Source organism: Gracilinanus agilis, chromosome 2, assembly GCF_016433145.1.
Source record: "Gracilinanus agilis isolate LMUSP501 chromosome 2, AgileGrace, whole genome shotgun sequence".
In the NCBI taxonomy this organism is placed as follows: Eukaryota; Metazoa; Chordata; class Mammalia; order Didelphimorphia; family Didelphidae; genus Gracilinanus; species Gracilinanus agilis.
The window spans coordinates 693,585,636-693,604,852 of record NC_058131.1 but is presented as its reverse complement, the minus strand read 5'-3'; the positions used below and the strand labels follow the sequence as shown (position 1 = coordinate 693,604,852).

At 49.1% G+C, this 19,217-nt stretch overlaps 1 protein-coding gene across 1 annotated transcript in view; it reads right to left on the bottom strand.

Moving 5' to 3' along the window:
* AIFM2 (apoptosis inducing factor mitochondria associated 2) overlaps positions 1–19,217 on the bottom strand; it is a 41,862-nt gene that overhangs the window by 1,559 nt on the left and 21,086 nt on the right. The window contains exons 2-9 of the mRNA XM_044659174.1: positions 18,465–18,640; positions 17,929–18,044; positions 17,059–17,178; positions 15,774–15,866; positions 10,561–10,669; positions 9,464–9,616; positions 1,902–2,102; positions 1,306–1,481 (exon numbers count right to left, since the gene is read on the bottom strand). Coding sequence (XP_044515109.1) covers positions 1,327–1,481; positions 1,902–2,102; positions 9,464–9,616; positions 10,561–10,669; positions 15,774–15,866; positions 17,059–17,178; positions 17,929–18,044; positions 18,465–18,639 — 1,122 coding nt within the window. The 5' untranslated portion in view covers position 18,640 and the 3' untranslated portion in view covers positions 1,306–1,326. The remainder of the gene's footprint in view (positions 1–1,305; positions 1,482–1,901; positions 2,103–9,463; positions 9,617–10,560; positions 10,670–15,773; positions 15,867–17,058; positions 17,179–17,928; positions 18,045–18,464; positions 18,641–19,217) is intronic.

Here is a 19,217-nt window from a genome sequence, read left to right as displayed (position 1 = left end):
GGGAGGCACAGGAAGGGAGAAAAAAGAGAACCCCCCCCCAGTGTAAGGAGGCACAGGGAGAAAAAAGAGACTCCCTAGTGTAAGGAGGCCCAGGGAGAAAAAAGAGACCCCCCCCTAGTATAAGGAGGCCCAGGGAGAAAAAAAGAGACTCCCCAGTGTAAGGAGGCACGGGGAGAAAAAAGAGACCCCCCCCCAGTGTAAGGAGGCACGGGGAGAAAAAAGAGACCCCCCCAGTGTAAGGAGGCCCAGGGAGAAAAAAGAGAGACCCCTCCCAGGGTGAGGAGGCACGGGGAGGGAAAAAGAGACCCCCCAGTAATAAAGTCAGCATTAAGTCCCAGCAATGATGCATCAGTGCAACAAAGGGGGCACTTCTCTGGCTGGGTCTCCCCAGCTACCTGAGCACTAAGAGAGCCCCCTCTGTTAGACTTTGGCCCCCATAATTCTGCCCACCTAACATGGGTCAGACAAGACAAGAAAGGAACTGGGGGAGGGACTTGCACAGTGTCCTCCCTGCACTCAGCTGGAGGCTTGTCAAGCACTAATGGAAAGGGAGGGACAAAGTCCAGCCGCTAGACAGTGCCACGTCCGAGCCCCTGCCGGGTGCCCCCCAAGAATGCCCAGCATGGCATCTGCCACAGAAGGGGAGACGGAGGCTGAACCCACTCATCTACACACCCTCTTACACTCATTTCCCACCAAAGGGAGGCAAAGCAATAAAAAGCCATAGGGTGGGGGCAGAGGGTGGCTCAGTGGATAGAGAGCCAGGCCTAGAGATGAGAGGTCCTGGGTTCCAATCTGGCCTCATGCTTCTTAGCTGTGTGACCCTGGACAAGTCCCTTATCCCTCACTGCCCAGCCCCTAGCACTCTTCTGTCTTGGAACAGATACTCAGGCTGATTCCAGGAAGGAAGCTCAGGGTTTAGAAAAAAGCTCCTGAACGAGGAGTCAGAACCCGCGTCGGGATCCCAGCGGTGCAGCCGCTGCTGGGCCAGACCCGTCCCTCCCCGGCTCCGCAGCGCCCCGCTATCCCGGGAGAGGCCCAGACCGGAGGGCCTACGGGGTCTCCAGCCCCACCAAAACTCCGGCCTTCTGTTCCTCCTTTCCCGCCCAAGTGACGGGAGAAGGGCCAGAGCGAGCCTCGAGGCTTGCACCCTTTTCTGTCCCTGGTCATCTGGTCAGGGGATGGTGTGGGAGGCCCCTCGTGCTGCCCCCGTGTGCCAGGGCAGTCCTCGAGGCTCTCCGGCCCGCGGCCCGGCCTTCACCATCCTTTTCTCAAAGAAAGTCCCCGCTCGGGAGGCTCCGTTACCTTTTGCCCGTCCCGCACTCGCTACGAGGGGGCCGCCTGCCTCATCGTCTTCCAGCTCGAGGACACAAACAGGTCTCGGCTCTTGGCCAACCTGACCATGAGCCGCCCGACGTAGAAGCCGCTGATCTGGCCCACGCCGTCGTTCCTCCCCATGGACAGCAGAAAGGTCAGGGCGCCTGGGAGAGAGACGGGGGACATCCAGAGCACCCCGAGCGGCCATCTAGGCCAGCCCGGCCTCGGGGAAAGGCAGCCGGCTCCGCAAAGGGCCCCCCGGGAGGAGAGTCCAAAAGCAATCCTGGTTTGTTTCGTTGCTTTTACTGTTTTCCTTACACCCTCACCTTCCCGCTTAGAATCAGTGAAGGCAGAAGGACAGTAAGGGCGAGGCAAGGGGGGTTAAGTGACTCGCCCAGGGTCACCCCGCTAGGAAGTATCTGAGGCCACATTGGAACTCAGGACCTCCCGCTCTGGGCCCGGCTCTCAATCCACTGAGCCCCCTCGCTGGCCCCTTAATTGCTTTTATGATCAATTCCCTCACTGCCACGTCTGACCAAACGGTCTGAGAAAGGCCATCTCGGGCTGACCTGGCGCCCCTTTACCTGGCGTGTAGGCCTTGAGCGGCTTCTGTTGCATGCTGTTGACGATGTTGGTCACGGCAACGTTGGCATGGAGGCCTGCGTGGTACGCCATCTTGGGCTCCTTCACATGGGCGCAGTCCCCAATGGCGTAGATGTTATGGAAGCCCTGGACCTGCAGGTGCTCGTTCACCATCAAGGAACCGTCGCCGGCCATCTTATCGCCTGTTTGACAAAACCAACATCTCTTCCTCTGAACCCAAACCACTGTAAGACTTGCCACAGAGATGGGAAGTCCTGGGTTCAAATCTAGCCTCAGATGCTTCCTAGCTGTGTGACCCTAGGCAAGTCATTTAACTCCCCTTGCCCAGCCTGTACCATTCTTCTGCCTTAGAACCAAGACACAATTGATTCTAAGATGGAAGGGAAGGGCTTAAAAATGAATAAAATAAAATAAAATAAAATAAAATAATAAAAAATAAAATAAAATAAATGTGTACATCGGAGTAAAGGTAAATACTGGATGGAATCACAAGACCTGAGGTGTATATCCCTGGACAAGTTCCTTCCTTCATCTGGACCTTCAGTTCCCTCATCCACAATGTCCCTTGTCCTACCTCTGTTGCAGAACTGTCATGAGAAAAGCACTTCAGAAATAGAAGCTTCTACACTGGGTATTGTCATCGCCACCATCACCATCACCACAGCCATTAGCATCATCAGCACCATCAGCACCATCACCACCAGCAGCACCCTCACCACCCTCACCATGGTCATCATCACCACCATCACCATCACCACCAGCAGCACCATCACTTTGGCCACCATCACCACCATCAGCACCATCACCATGGTCACTATCACCACCATCAGCACCATCACCACCATCACTATGGCCACCATCAGCACCATCAGCACCATCACCATGGTCACCATCACCACCTTCACCATGGTCACCATCACTACCATCAGCACCATCACTATGGCCACCATCAGCATCATCAGCACCATCAGCACCATCACCACCTTCACCATGGTCACCATCACCACCATCAGCACCATCACCATGGCCACCATCAGCACCATCAGCACCATCACCACCTTCACCATGGTCATCATCACTACCATCAGCACCATCACTATGGCCACCATCAGCACCATCAGCACCATCACCATGGTCACCATCACCACCATCAGCACCATCACCATGGTCACCATCACCACCATCAGCACCATCACCACCATCAGCACCATCACCATGGTCCCAACTGTAACAGGGGAAACTAGATATTTAAGGTATGGTCGCCAGGAATCTGATTAGCTGATTCCAAATTTAAAATAGACCCAAGTCAGGATGGCTTTTATGGAAGTTTATTTACAATTAGGAAGGTTGAAAGTAGGGAAATAAAGAGAGAGAGAGACTCTGGCCCAGACCAGAGGTCCAGACCGGATGAGAAATTAGAGGAGCACAGAGGTTAATTAAATAAGGCTATTAGCCACAAGGCCTTTTACAATTAGAGAGACAAGAGAGGCCTCCTTGAGGGTAGAACCTCCAGAAATGCCAAGGGAGGAGAAAGGAGGTCAGCCTAACTTACCCACGTGACAATTCAGAAGGAAGCAGTCTGAGGTCTCAGCCGAGATCCTTCAACACCAAGTTCAAAGCGCCAACTGCCTCCACAGGAAGTTACCATCATATTTAAGAGATAGCAGCTTCCATCACTTCCTACATCCACCTTCAATTTCAAGTGGACAAATAGCAGCCTCAACACTGTTTTGGACTGCCCAAAGGGCAGTCCCTTGTTCTTGAATTGTTACTTATTGCCATGTGTGGGTAACTGATCTCCCCTCCCCACTAAGTTGGGTGGGGTGACATTATTTCTGATGTCTAACAATTAATGAGGATGAGCTAATTCCATTTACACACCATCACCACCATCAGTACCATCACCCTGGTCACCATCATCATCATCATCACCTTCACCACCTCCATCACATCAGCACCATCAGCATCAGCATTATCACACAATTTCTTTAGTCAGTTTCCCAGTTTGCTTTTGGATATCTTATTGGGAGATTTGTAAGAACATCGGCCATGCTTAGAAGGGAACCCCCCAAAACAACACAGACTACAGGAGAGTGAGGAGAGCAGGATGTAGAATCTGAGGGATCTGGGGATGACCAAACTCTCTCAAAGCCTCACTTTTTGCCAGTAGATTACAAGCTTCTTTGGGGGGTATAGTGAGAGTCAACAATGTGACATGGTACCCCAAATTGTTATCTTAGGCTGCATTAATGTCCAATAATACCCTCCAAGTTACATTGAGATATATTTTAATATCCTACAATGTTGCTGCAAAAATGAAGATTAGGGGAAGGCAGTGAAAAAAGGCAGAAAGTAGGATTCAGAATCAAGAAACCAAAAAGACAAAAGGCTCATAGACTATCCAGAACCTAATGACCATTTTCCCCCCAAAAAATTATATTCTGTCTTAGTGACAACTCTAAGACAGAAGGACAAGGGCTAGGCAAATGAGGTTCATTGACTTGCCCAGGATCACACAGCTAGAAAGTGTAAGAGGCCAAATTTGAACCCAGGACCTCCATCTCCAGGCCTGGCTCTTGATCCACTGAACCACCTAGCCACTCTCCTCAATAATACTTTCTTTAAAAAAAAAAGCAGAAAGGAAAGAATTAAATTGACTAAATCTTGACAGGAAATGACTTGTTACCAGTGTGCAGTTCATTTCCAAATCTGTTGTTTTCTGACATCTAATCATTGACAGCTGTCAGCACAATATTCACACTAGCAAATTGGAAAGATAAAAATAAAAAGAGAGGTAGTATGGTACAGGAGTAAAAATAAAAACACTGACTTTGGTGTTATAGGCCCTGAGTTCAAATCTCACCTCTGACACATAATACCTTGGGCAAGTTACAACCTCTAAGCCAGGGGTCAGCAACATATGGCTCTTTCTGCAGGAGCCATAAAGTCAATTTTTTTTTTCAGGCGCTGTTACAGGAGCGGCACTGTGAGCACTGTATGGCTCTCACGAAATTACATTTTAAAAAATGTGGCATTTATGGCTCTCACGGCCAAAAAGGTTGCCGACCTCTGCTCTAAGCCAATCTTATCTAGAAGAATCCTGGACTAAATGGCTTCTAACATTTCTTTCAGATAGAGAGACAGACAGACAGACAGACAGATAGATAGATAGATAGATAGATAGATAGATAGATAGATGGATGGATGGATGGATAGATAATCCTATGAGCCTATATACACACACATATATAAACACATACGTATATATACACACATTTATATATAGTCAATATATTTGTAATATATTTTTATAAATGTGTACTCATATGAGCCTAAATATATATAGAAATATACATTTATATATATATACACAATATATCTGTACAAATCTATTTACATATAGAATCCAATGACCCTAAATAGAAACATTATATATATATATATATATACACACACAATATTTTGTGCAAATATATTTACATGTTTATGTAATCCTATGAGCCTAAATATATATAAATATATGTTTATACATGCATATTTACATAAATATATATTTTATGTGTAAGTATAATTCTGTGAGCCTAAATTTATATTTAAATATTTGTATAAATATATAATACATATTTTATATGTATAATCATATCAGCCTACATAGATTCTTATACATACACAATATGTTTGTATAAACATATGTATTTATATATATAATCCTATAAGTCTAAAAAGAATGAACAAGCAAAACAATTCCATCTTGACCTTTTTTAATAGCAAGAAAAGCAAGGGACTCACTGACTCAGATTATCACCATTTCCAGAGAAGTGGAACTGAAAAATAATTCCCTGAGAATCATGCAAGAGCTACAGGAGCCAAAGAAAATACCAATTTAGTCTGTAAACCTATTTTGCAAAATCTTACAGCAGAGAATAGTCGAAGAGTCTGAGTGGTCAAGCTTGGAATCAGACCACATCAATCCAGATGATCCCAAGTAGTTCATGGTGGAAGCAGGGCAAGGGCCACAGTCAAAAACAGGAAAGGTTCATCATTTCTCTAGCTTTTTCCTCTCATTAATGAAAATACGACCACTGGGCTCTAAGATCCCAGACCCCATTATACCACATGGGGAAGTAAAAGCCTCCCAAAGAACAAAGGCAGGAAGGCTGGAGCAGATCAAGCCTACAAAGAAGCCTCCCAAAGATTTCTAGGGTGTTAAGGAATCAATTCTCAAAATATATATGGGGGGGGGGGTGGAATGAAAGGTATCAAACAACTTGGAAAAATCCCTACCACTCCTAATATCTTCCAAAATGAACTCACAGATTGATATCTTTAGTTCTCCAAGTGCCCTACAATTCCTACAAAATCTTCATGAGAATAATCATATCAAGGAGATCCTTGATGATAACATGAGAATAATGAAACAGGCAGGCTCGCCCCAACAATATTCCTTATCAGTCATGCAGTTGACTTAAAAGGTAGAAAATATGTAAGACCTTCCTGAACTTATTGTTTATTAACTAAGAAATAAGCATTAGTAAACTGGGCTTAGTCAGGCCCAGTGATACACAATGAGCACTGATGGGCAAACTATTTCCCGAGGGCCAGGCCATAGTTTGCCCATCACTGCCTTCAGCAATTCCCTAATCACTATATCTGGATGTGGAGGCCTAGTGATTAGGGAACTGCTTAAGGCAGTGATGGGCAAATTATGGCCTGGATCTGGCCCAAGAAGAAGAAGATCCATATGTGGGTAGGGGTAGGTGTGTGTGTGTGTGTGTGTATATATATATATATATATATATGTGTGTGTGTGTGTGTATTATATATGTGTGTATTATCTATATGTATATGTATGTATGTATATATGGCGACTCTTTCTGGGGTGGCAAAGAACGGGAAATTAAGGGAACACCCATCAGCCGGATGATGGCTGAATGAGTTGAAATACTCTGGTGCTTTAAAAAATGATCAAGAGGATAGTTTCAGAGAATCCTGGGAAGACTTGTAGGAACTGATGCCAAGTGAAGTGAGCAGAACCAGGAGGACAATCTGTAGAGTAACAATATTATAAAGGCAAACTTTGATCACAAGAACCAACCCCAATTCCAGTTGAATCATAATGAAATATGCTGTCCTCCCTCTTGAAATAGAACTGATGAACTCAGTGTAGATTAAGACAGAATTTGGTTTTGTGCATGGCCAATGAGAGGTGTTTGTTGGGGTTTTTTTTTCCGCTTGACTATACTTTTTTGAAAAAGGGGTCTCATTTTTTAAATTTCTCAACCAGAGGCAGAAAGAAGGAGGGAGGGAGGGAGGGAGAGAGAGGGAGAGGGAGAGAGAGGATCTTCATTAAAAAAATAATAATAATAAAGAAAAGGTTCAAGTATCTGCTATCACAGAACAAAACAGTCTTCAAGTCTCATTCTATGTATATTTTAAGACCACACAAGAAATCCTGATAGACAGCAAAAATGATAACTTGGTTTGGTGATCCCCTGATGATTAATATCAAATGAGATATAAAACAGGGAGATATGGGTCATAGCAGCCAGGGTCATCACAGTTAGAAGGAAATGAAAGAGGGATTTGTTACAGGTGGAGAAGTCCTCCAGATATACTGTTCTGCCGGCTGCACCTCGCCCCAGAATACTACAGAGCCTTCTAAATGAGATCCCCAACTACTTAGGGAGTTCACCCTAATATCCATGGAAGAAAAACCAAGTGGATGAAGAATGACTGTTTCCAGACTGTGATTTAAGCTTAAAAGGAACATTTTATAGACCTGGGCTAATATATATATACTACTGACCTACTACTTTAGGTCAATAAACTTCATTCGTCCAAAAGGAAAAATGAGGGATGACTTGTCATTTGGGGCATCTATTACTTTCAATGACCCCAGGCTTCTCCTTGAACAAAATTCCATTCTATGGTACAGGACGCCCAAAGGGCAATGGAGAGTGTGAGCAGGTTGCAGCCCATCGGCAGTGACAAGATGTAGGCAAAGGCACACATTACAGCCAGAGCAGCATGGAAGACCACTGGAGGGAAGGAGTTAGGCTAGAATGAAGGATAACTCTTGGATACGAGATGCAGCATCAGCCCCAAATGCAACGACAGCCAAGCTAGCTCGGTAGGAGATCCTCGGGAGGATGTTATCAAGAGTTGAGAATAAGTTAAGAGTCAAGACGACATGAGTTCAAGTCCTGCCTCAAAAAAATGCCAGCCTGAACAGGATAAGTCACTGAACCTCTCAATACCTCAAGCAATTATCCACTTCTGTTAAGCTATAAGAAAAACGAGGATGGCAGATCCCTGAAGCCCAGACGTTCTGAGGCCCCAGACCCCACAGACTGCATCAGCAACGGGACTGGACCCAGCAGTGGTCCCTGCCTTCTAGCATTAGCTTAGGGGCTCCAAAGGAGAAAAAGGGAGGAAGGCATGAGAGCTGCCCCACAGCAGAAGAATGGTGCCCACATGTGGAGGTCTACAAGCAGGGGTGGGCGGCCATGTGTTGGCAACTACGGCTTAAGGACAGGTTACACTAGTGGCCTTCACGCTGCTCTTCTCAGCCCCCGCTCGGGCAATTTCTGAGGCTCTCTCCCAGTTCTAAATCTCACGTTCTGCCAACGAGGACACCTCAAGGTCAGCTCCAAAAGACACTGGATGCTTCCTCCTGGGGACGTCGGGCATTCTCTGGGAGCTGTCATTTGGCTCGCCATGGACCCCTGGCCAAATCTGGCTCCCTTCGGAGCTTCCCTCCTCCTGCAGCAGCCGTCAGGAATGACCTAAATGTCTGAATCCCCCAGTGAGCCTCCTTTAATTATCACAGGAGAGGAATCGGATCATGAAGAACTTCTAGCCACACTAGTCCACGTCTGGGTCCTAATGGGAGCACAAGGGACTGTAGCCCAGACCGGCTGCCCGTGGCTTGTTCCCTGGCCATCAGGTGTGAAGTCTAAGATCAGATGACACCAGGCAGTCAGGAGACAGAACAGAAATGCAGAGGAGAGAAATGCAGGGCGAGGAATGCAGGGGAAGCCCAGAACTCCTCCACACCGGTGGAAGGGGGAGCCGCCATTTATTTCATCCTCTCCCAAATTCAAATTTCAGTCATGTCCCACTGCTTGTGATCTCATTGGGGTTTTCTAGGCAGGGATACTGGAGGGCTTGGCCATTCCCTTCATCGTTTTACAGATGAGGAAACTGAGGCAAACAGGCTGACTTGTCCAGGGTTACACAACTAATAAATGTCAGAGGGAAGATGTGAATCTCGGACCTCTGACGAATCCTCGGGCTTTAGCCACTGCCCCCAGGCTGCTTGTTCCACATTGTCAGCACAACTCAGAAGGATGAGGACAAGGACAGCTAGCAGGCCCAGAGCACTTCAAGGTTTACGAAGCGCTTTGCAATCCTCTCTTCTGCGCCAGGGGTTCCTCTCGTTCCCATTTTACAGATAGGGAAATAGAGGCAGGCAGCAGGTAAGGGATTTGCCCAGGATCACACAGCGGGCCAGTGTCTGAGGGGCAGGCGGGCCTGCACTCACCCAGGGCGCTGCTGTACGCCGAGGAGTTGATCTTTATCCCGGTGCAGAGGATCACCAGGTTTGCCACCAGCTGAGTCCCCTTGTCCGTCTGTACTCGGATACTGTCATGATATTCATTGAGAGGCAGCTCCTCCAGGTTGCTCACTCGCTCATCTGGCACCAGAGACAGAACAGACATTAACAGGGGGACAGAGGTCTAAGAGCTGGACCGGACCTCGGAAGCCATCTAGTTCTTCCTCCTCCCCATTTTACAGGGGAAGAAAACTGAGACCCACAGCCTCTAAATGAGTGCTTCAGGTCACACAGGTACTAAATGTCACCACGATGTGGGATTTGAACCCAGGACCTCGAATTCCAGTCATTGCTCATATCCCTGGACAAGAATGGAAGGCAGGAAGGCAGGAAGGCAGGAAGGAAGGAAGGAAGGGAGGGAAGAAATTAAAACTAGAAAGAGGGGGCAGCCAGGTGGCCCAGTGGCTAGAGCACCAGGCCTAGAGATGGGAAGTCTTAGGTTCAAATCTGACCTTAAATACTTTCTAGCTGTGTGACCCTGGGCAAGTCACCTAACCCCCATTGCCTAGGCCTTACCCTCTTCCACCTTAGAACCAATACCAGTTCTAGGACAGAAGGGAAGGGTTAAGAAAACAAACAGAACCATCACACAGCTCTGGGCCTGCACCTGAAGGAGGCTACAGAAGCTCTGGCACAGAGGGGAAAGTCATGGGGTCCTCGGGAGGGAGGTGGACTGCTCTGTGGCCAGCCTGTGCCCGGGCAGACATCGGCTGGTATCATCCCAACATTCCCAGCTAGGAATCAGCTACCACCCTGGGCCTTTCCCCGTTTCCCCAAGCAGCCTCCTGGCAGCGGCCCTCCGTGGGCCCAGGCTCGTTCTTGGGGCTCCTTTGGCCGTGAAAATGCCATGCGTGGGACGCTCGGCTGCGCCCCCGTGGGCTGGAGGCCGGGGAGTCTCTTTCCCCCTTTAAAAGAAAAACAAAGCCTCCAGGGCTCCCTCTTAGAATAGGTACGAAGTTCGCTCCCAGGCAGAAGGGGGGGGGGGGGCGCCAAGAGGAAGAAGCAGCTGAGGAGGGGCCACCTACTCAACACGAGCTCCACCCCCTTCTCCAGGAGAATCTTCTTCACTTCCTGCCGAACACAGGGCAGGAGCTCTGGGTCAGCCAGCGGGGTTTGGGAGTGAACGAGAGTAACCTGCGGACAAAAAGGGACAAAGGGCCGCCTCAGCCAAGAGGTCTCCCCGAGGTGCCCCGCAGGAGAACCGCCAAAGTCCGGGAGCCGCCGGTCCACGCTGCTTCCCTCCATCAATATCGATGAATATCTCTGCAGCCCCCCCAATGCACCAGGGACCCAGCTAACTCCCGGACCCAACCGGAGCGATGGAAGAAAAGCTCCGGCGCGTTCAATCTGACTGATATGGAGCTCTGTTTGTGACCTCGGAAAAAACAAGCCAAGAGCTGGCCCATCTGGGGAGGAGGTCAGGGGGCGGAAGGACGCGCCGGGCACCAAGAAGTGGCCCAAGGCCCGCTGGGAGAACGTGGCTGCTCTCTGGCTGCTCTCGGCTCTGGCGGGGACCGCCCCGAGCCTCAGGACGGGGACGCTCCCCACCTCCAGGGGAAGAACTGGGGGAGCCTGAGGGAGGCCGCCATTTACGGCTTAGTTTGAAGGTGTGCGGCCCAGGTCACGTGGCTTACTGTCTCCGGGCTGGGGGAGGGGAGGGAGGGAGCCGCTGGGATCCTCCGAGGCTGGAAAGCATAGGCTGAAATGGACTAGTACCGTCACTGGGAAAACAAAACATCTTCAAATTTTAAAGAATGGGAAAAGGGACCCATTCTGAGAAACCGGGAAGACCTGGGAACCTCGGAGGCAGAGAGCTGAGCAGAACCAGGAAAACAATTTATATGATAACAGCACCATGACAAGGCCAACCGTTTTCAAAACCTAAGAACTGTGTAAATGGAATTAGCTCACCCCCATTCATAGCTAAAACTAGCCACCAGAGATAATGTCATCCCCATCTCCCTTAGGGGGAGGGGAGATGAGTTACCCACCCGTGAAAACAAGCAACAAATCAAGAACAAGGCAAATCAGTGTAGAGGCTGCCATTTGTCCACTTGAACTAGAGGTGGACCTCCAGGAAGTGAGGAAAGCTGCTGTCCTTTAAATATGATGGTAACTTCCTGCTTTGAACTTGGTGCTGAAGGATCTCAGCTGAGACCTCAGGCAGCTTCCCCTCTGAACTGTCACGTGGGTAAGTTAGGCTGACTTCCTTGGGCCTACCTTGGCGTTTCCAGTCTCTGCCTCAAGGAGGCTTCTTTGCCTCTCTAATTGCTAAGGCCTTGTGGCTAGTAGCCTAATTTAATTAATCTTTTATTTCTCACTCGGTCCTGACCTCCAATGGTCCGGACCAGAGTTTCTCTTTCTCTCTCTCTCCTAACCTTCAACCTTCCTAATTGTAAATAAACTACCATAAAACCCATCCTAACTTGGGTCTGTTTTAATTATGGAATCAACCTAGATCTGATTGATTCCTGCCGACCACACCTTAAATATATATCTATAGAATATCTAAATTTTCCCTATTACAGAACCCTCATCATTGAGATGCCCAGAGGCAGAGAGGCATTCAGAATGCAGAAGGAGTTAAGTGGACAATGTGAAGGAGTTGTTATAAAGGTTTTCTTTTCTTTTTCTTTGAAGGGAAGGCCATCCCCTTCTCCCCTTAACCCAGTGATGCGCAACCTTTTGAGCTTTATGTGTCAAAATTCCCCAAAAAACCAAGCATAACTCGGGCAGTGTGTCACTTGGAGAAAAAAAACCATAATTTCATGATATTTATAGTTTAACAAAAATGTATCATTGTAATATATAACTATTTAATAAACCAAAATAGGTAAAGTGATATAGGTAGAATTGTCATCTATAGCACACAGAGTGTCTACACTGCACTACAGCAAAGATTTCATCCTCAGCATGTGGCCTATTTCCTACTCTTAAAGTCTATTTCCCTATTACAGTATACTTCTCTGTATGTGGCCGTGTGTCATTGAAAATAGCTATAGATGGGGCAGCTAGGTAGCTCAGTGGATTGAGAGCCAGGCCTAGAGACGGGAGGTCCTAGGTTCAAATCTGACCTCAGACACTTCCCAGCTGTGTGACCCCGGGCAAGTCACTTGACCCCCATGGCCCACCCTTACTACTCTTCCACCTAGGAGCCAATACACAGAAGTTAAGGGTTTAGGGAAAAAAAAAAAAAAGAAAGAAAATAGCTACAGGTATCAGTGCTGACACACATGTCATAGGTTTGCCATCACCACCCTAAGAAGAAAGGAACATAAGGAAGGCCAGAAGGGGTCATAGTTAAACAGGACAGCTTTGAACAATTGATGTTAAATTAAATACCTATTTTAAAAGAAAAACAAGCTGGAATTAACCAAGAACCATGAATTCAGATTCCCCAATTGATATACAATCAGGGGATATGAATAAGCAATTTTCAGATGAAAAAATCAAAACTATCAATAATCATATGAAAAAAATGTTCTAAATCCCTCCTGATTAGAGAAATGCACATCAAAACAACTCTGAGGTACCACCTCACACCCAGCAGATTGACCAATATGACTGTAAAGGATAATAATAAATGTTGGAAGAGGAGTGGCAAAATTGGGACACTAATGCATTGTTGGTGAAGTTGTGAATGGATTCAACCATTCTGGAAAGAAATTAGGAATTATGCCCAAAGGTATAAAAGAATGCCTGCCCTTAGATCCAGCCATACCACTACTAGATCTGTATCCCAAAGATATTTTTTTAAAAATGGGGATGGACCTGATTTGTACAAAAATATTTATAACTGTGCTTTTTTTGGTGGCAAAAAAATTGGAAAATGAAGGGGTGTCCGATTCGGGAATGGTTGAACAAATTGTGGTATCTGATGGGGATAGAACACTATTGTGCTGAAAGGAATGATGAACTGGAGGAATTCCATGTGAACTGGAAGAACCTCCAGGAACTGATGCAGAGTGAAAGGAGCAGAACCAGGAGAACATTGTATACAGAGACTGATACACTGTAGCAAAATCGAATGTAACTGACTTTGCTACTAACAGCAAGGCAATGACCCAGGATAAATCTTGAGGGACTTAGGAGGAAAAAAGCTCTCCACATCCAAAGAAAGAACTGTGGGAGCAGGAATACAGAAGAAAATATGGTTGATGACTTGTTTATATGGGTATAGGATTGAGGGTTTGGGGTTTTAAATATGACTATTACAGAAATGAATAACATGGAAATAAATTTTGAGTAATAATACATAACCCAGTGGAATTGCTTGTCAGCTCCAGGAGAGGGGCGGGAATACAAATCTTGTAACCATAGAAAAAAAATTTTAAGATTTAAAGAAAAAAAGAACCACAAATTCAGACAAAAGTCCCTTCATCTTTTCCAAGATGTACCATGGAAAATTTGCTCATTTTATTGGATGTTTAATTTCCCATTTTTTTAAATGGAGAAAAAAAGTCTTGCTCATAAATGCTTTTAAAAATGCTTAACTGACTGAACCAATGGAATAAAGTGATTACTTTATCTAAGGTCACACAATCTGCTAAGGGGAAAATGAAAACCTGAGCATTCCTAACTCAAAATTCAGCATTCTCTCCACTAATAATAATGATATGAATAAGAAAGCAGTGAGGTGGTTCAGTGGACTGAATGCCAGGAATAGAGAAGGGAGAGTCCCGAGTTCAAATTTGGCTTCAGAAATACTTTCTAGCTGGGTGACCCTGGGCAAGTCATGTAGTGCATAAAATCTTGCAACCATGCTTTCATGGGTGCAAGCTGGCAGTTGCCCATTTAGAACTCGGAACCTGGCATGAGACCAAGGTGGGTGCCAGGGTGAGAGTATAAAAGAAGGGTCCCAGACCCCTGACTTCACTTCTTCTTCTGGGCTGCACTCTGGGAGAGGGAAGAGGAACGGGGGACTGGGCCCCGGGTGGTTTGGGTTTAGATTTCCTTAGGCAGGTAGGCACAACTACCATTGCTAGCCAAAACCAATAGCTCTTTGGCAAACCCAACAACCCTTAAGAAACAAGAGTCTTTCCTATCCTCAAGACATCACCATCTGGCCCAGGGCTTCAGAGCCCTGGGTCAGCTACCAAGCTATCAGAGTTAAGTCTGCCCTCAAGGCATTCCTTTCTTCTGTACCATAAGAAGACCTTCAGTATTTCTTAGAGTAGTTAACTGAAGTTAATCTTAAGATCTTAGCTTTCCTTACCCACTAACCAAACCCTCTTACCTAATTCAGTTTATCATCAATAAACCCCTTTGACCTATAAGCTTAAAGATCTTGAAGTCATTGCCTTACCTTAGCCAAAGACCAAGTAAACGTCACTTGACTGAACATTCTATAAGCTACAGTTGACAAACTTCATTAAGCAGTTAGGTCCAGGAAGGGGCAACCTCCTTCCTGCTTGATCTCACCCATTATCCAATAGGAATTAGTTCCATTTCTCAGGGCAAGAGAATCCTGAGTTTAAAGGGGCAAGACTTTGCTAGTGAGTGAGCTTCAACCATCTCTCAGCCAGTTTGGGTCCAGGACCCCTGGTGCATATATCACTCTCTACTCCAGCCTAGAGCCCTGGGGGCTGGCCTAATTCCATCCGCCACACTACTCCTACACAGTAGCCAGCCCCCCCTACATTATAGTCACTTACCCCCCATTGCCTGGCCCTTACCACTCTTCTGCCTTGGAACTGATACTTAGTATTGATTCTAAGACAGAAGGCAAAGGTTTTTTAAAAAATAAAATAAAATGCCTGTTGATTGGTTTATTACAGAAATGTGAATCTGTCTGAATCCTACTTGGGAGAATTTGTGAGGATGACCCGATCAGTCACAGCATCAGAGACAAAAGAGTAACAAATATAAGAGGGAAATTTAGCCAATGAAAAAGGAAGATCTGGAGCCCAGGGAGAGCCCAGATTTTTAGAGCTTCTGGGAGACAATAACATCACTCAGAGACATCAGCTAGTCCAAAGTCCCTCATTTGCCAGATGAAGCCACTGAGGCCTAGCAAGGCTTCAATGACTCTGTTTGCCCTGGGACAAGCCTAGTTGTGCCCAAATTGGCACACAGACCCTATCTGGCCATGCTGGCATTCCTGCAACCCTGGAGGCTCTACCTTCTGCCAAGGGTTTTCCCAACAAGACCTCCCCATGGCAATGCCCTAATGCCTTCCTGGAAGTCCAAAATGCCCTGGGAGGATGCGCCTGCCCCAAGGCCCCAAGGTCAGGGGTACCTTTTTCTCAGGGTAATCGGTTTTCACTTCTGCAGCCATCTCTACTCCAGCTGAGCCTCCTCCAACCACCACAATGTGCTGGGAATTCTGGACCTGATGAAGAAGGAGGAAAAGAAGGAAGAAGGGAGCGAGGGAGGGAGAAAGGGAGGCAGGCAGGCAGGAAAGAAGGAAGGAATGGAGGGAGGGAGGGAGGGAAGGAGGGAGTGAAGAAGAAAGGAAAGAAGGGAGGAAGGGAGAGAAAGGAGAAAAGGAAGGGAGAAGGGAGGAAGGAGGGAGGGAGGAAGGGAGAAAAGGAGGAAGGGAGGAAAGGAGGAAGGGAAGAAAAGAGGAAGGGAAAGAAGGAAGGAGGGAGGGAAGGAAGGAAGAGAGGGAGGAAGGGAGGGAGAAAAAGAGGAAGGGAGGAAAGGAAGGAGGGAAAAAAGAGAGAGAGATTACATCCTCAATTGCTGTGCCTGGTAAGTAGCAACTTGTGAGTCACAGCCCGACAAGAATAATTAATATTATCTGTGTAATGATGTTAACTTGACACCTTTAAAAGCCTTTCCAATTTGGCTCTCATTCTCTATAGCCACGAATGGCTTCTGGAAGCCTCTGGCCCCAAGTGTCCCATATCTGTCCCCCTTGGTTCTGGCTGGCTCCGAAGTGCAGGGTACAAAAGGAAAGGAATGAGAAGGGGGAAGGGGGTGAAAGGAGTCGAACACAGGAGTGGCACCAAGTCAGCTTGGAAAGGGTCAGGGTCCCAGCTGCAGTGGGCCTTGAACGTCAGGCCACTCTTCCCTCCAACAGCTTTAATTGTTGGTAGATTTTTGCTCAGATGGAGCCAGAAGGCCTCTCAGTTCTGGTTTGGCTTCTGAAGCTAAACACTGGGCCTCAATCTTCTCACCTCTGGGCTGACCCTCCCCAGCTCCTCCTCAGCATCCTTTTGTGGTGACCTCTTTGTTCTTTCCACTCATAATAACAATGATATGGACAGAGGACAGAGGGTTTGGTGGATGGAGAGCCAGGCCTGGAGAGGGGAGGTCCTGGGTTCAAATCTGACCTCTGACACCTGGCTATGTGGCCCTGGGCAAGTCACTTAAACCCCATTGCCTAGCCCTTAACCCCTCTTCTGCCCTGGAATTGCTGCTTAAAATTGATGCTAAGATGGAAGAGAAGGGTTTTTTTTCTAAATAAGATAAAATAAGATGCCTGTGGATTAACTCCAGAATTCGTGCTCCCCACCCCCACCCCTCGCCCGCCCCAGGCTTACCTTCCCCCCCAGGTGCCCAGGCCCATGCCGTCTCACCTGCCTCACCATCTCTTCATAAGCTTCGATGGCCTCCTGCAGGGTGGCCACCTGGTTAAATTTCCCAGGGAAGGAGCCACGGCTGCCAGTGGCCAGGATGAGGTGGGAGAAGGGCAGAGCCTGCGAGGAGGGGACACAGTGAGCATTTGTCCTGCAGTGTCCGCCACATCGTGCCCTTCTCGTCTCCGTCTGAGCCTCCCCACCAGTCCAGAGTGTCATCACCCCCATTTTATAGCCCAGGATACTGAGTCAAAGAGAAGCTAGTTAGGGACTGGGAAGGGTCTCAGGCTGGACTGGAACTCAGGTCTCAGAATAGGAATTGTTTCCTCCCCACATGGACCACCTGAGTGTTTGCCCCAAAGCCAAGGGCTAGAGGCACTTTGTGGGCAAGACCTGCCAAGGTTCAGGAGATGTCCCAGGCCCAAGAGCTGGGGAGGAAGGGGTGATTCATGCCAGGTACAGGCCCAGGGGTCCTGGACACCCTGGACTGCTCTTGGGGCCCGGCGAGCCTGACCCTCCTCCACTGGAACCCAGACCCACTTGGGTGCAGAGAGGCACCAGAGGGCTGAGGGCAGTGAGGGGTTCACTGTGGGGCCTGAGGGGCAGTGAGGAAGCCTGAGCCCTCCCTCCAAACCCCCCCTACCCTCTTTCTCTCTAGTTCTGGGCCGAGTCCCCATGCTGTATGGTGAGAAGCTGCATCCCTGTGTGGTGAATAAAGGATGCCTTGCTAGACCCTCCACATGGGGTGCTGGGAAGGAGCCCCTATGTCAGGCATTTGCACACATTCTCCCTAACCCTTAATGCTCAGAAGCACCAGTCTCAGTTTCCCCCTCTGCCACTCACTGCCTGGGCCCCCAGGGGGACACCTACCTCCCCACCCTGGAGCAGTACCCTCTGCTTGTCCAGGTCCAGCCCCTCTACCAGGCCCTGCCGGAAGCTGTCCTGGAAGCTCTTCGTGTAGGAGATGAAGGTCTTCTTGGCAAATCCTGGGGTGCAAACATTCGGTGAGCCCCAGGGTCCTGGGGCTGCTCTGGACCAAGCCGGCCTTGGAGGGGGCCTCCAGAGCTCCCCCCACCCTGCCCGGGCTGACAAAGGACTCTCCTCCCTACAGCCTGGGGAGCTAAAGAAGGAACCATTTCACAGATAAGGAAACTGAAGCTGAGGCTACTCAAGGTTACCCCACCAGGGGGCACAGAAGAATCCCCTTTCCTTGGGCAGGGACGTCTCTTTAGTTTAATCCTTTCAGCCAGGCTGGCTCTGGGGAAATCCTGAAGGAGGCCCCATTGGGTGGGTTCCACCCCTCATGGCCTCTGCCCCTCCCCACACGGACACCGCGACCCCCGAGGCAGTTGTGGCTGGAGAGGGACTCCCGGGCTGAGGATGCCCCAATGAGGGCAGGGAGCTACCGCTCTCCACGGAAGCCCGGAGCGCCGCCACGTTGTGATGGAAGGAGTCTCTCATGTCCAACAGCGTGAAGGGGACCCCCCAGGCCTGGAGCTGGCTGGCGGCCGCGATCCCCCCGAAGCCGCCTCCAACGATGACCACGTGCACGGACGCGTCCACGGAGACCTGGGACCCCATCCTGGTGGACAGACAGACAGATGGAGCCGGTCCCAAGGGCCGGAGGGCGCGGGATGATGAAGGAAAAAGTTGGTGGTGCTGGCGCTGACCACAGTGCCGAGAGGCTGAGGACCGAGGGGCGGAGTCCAGGCCTCAGGCGGCGGGGTGGGGCGGAGCGGGGCTTCCCTCTTCAGGGTCTGCCCCAAGAGAGGGGAAAGGAGAGCACCACAGGCTGCCAGCTGGCTCTAATAAACAGCCACCCATAAGCCAGGAGGAGAAGAGAGCCTCCTCCACTGGGAGCCCGGCCCCGCCCCGGAGAGCCTCCTCCACTGGAGCCCGGCCCCGCCCCCGAGAGCCTCCTCCACTGGAGCCCGGCCCCGCCCCCGAGAGCCTCCTCCACTGGAGCCCGGCCCCGCCCCCGAGAGCCTCCTCCAGGGGGAGCCCGGCCCCGCCCCCGAGAGCCTCCTCCAGGGGGAGCCCGGCCCCGCCCCCAAGAGCCTCCTCCAGGGGGAGCCTGGCCCCGCCCCCGGGAGCCTCCTCCACTGGAGCCCCGCCCCTCCCCTGAGAGCCTCCTCCAGGGGGAGCCCGGCCCTGCCCCG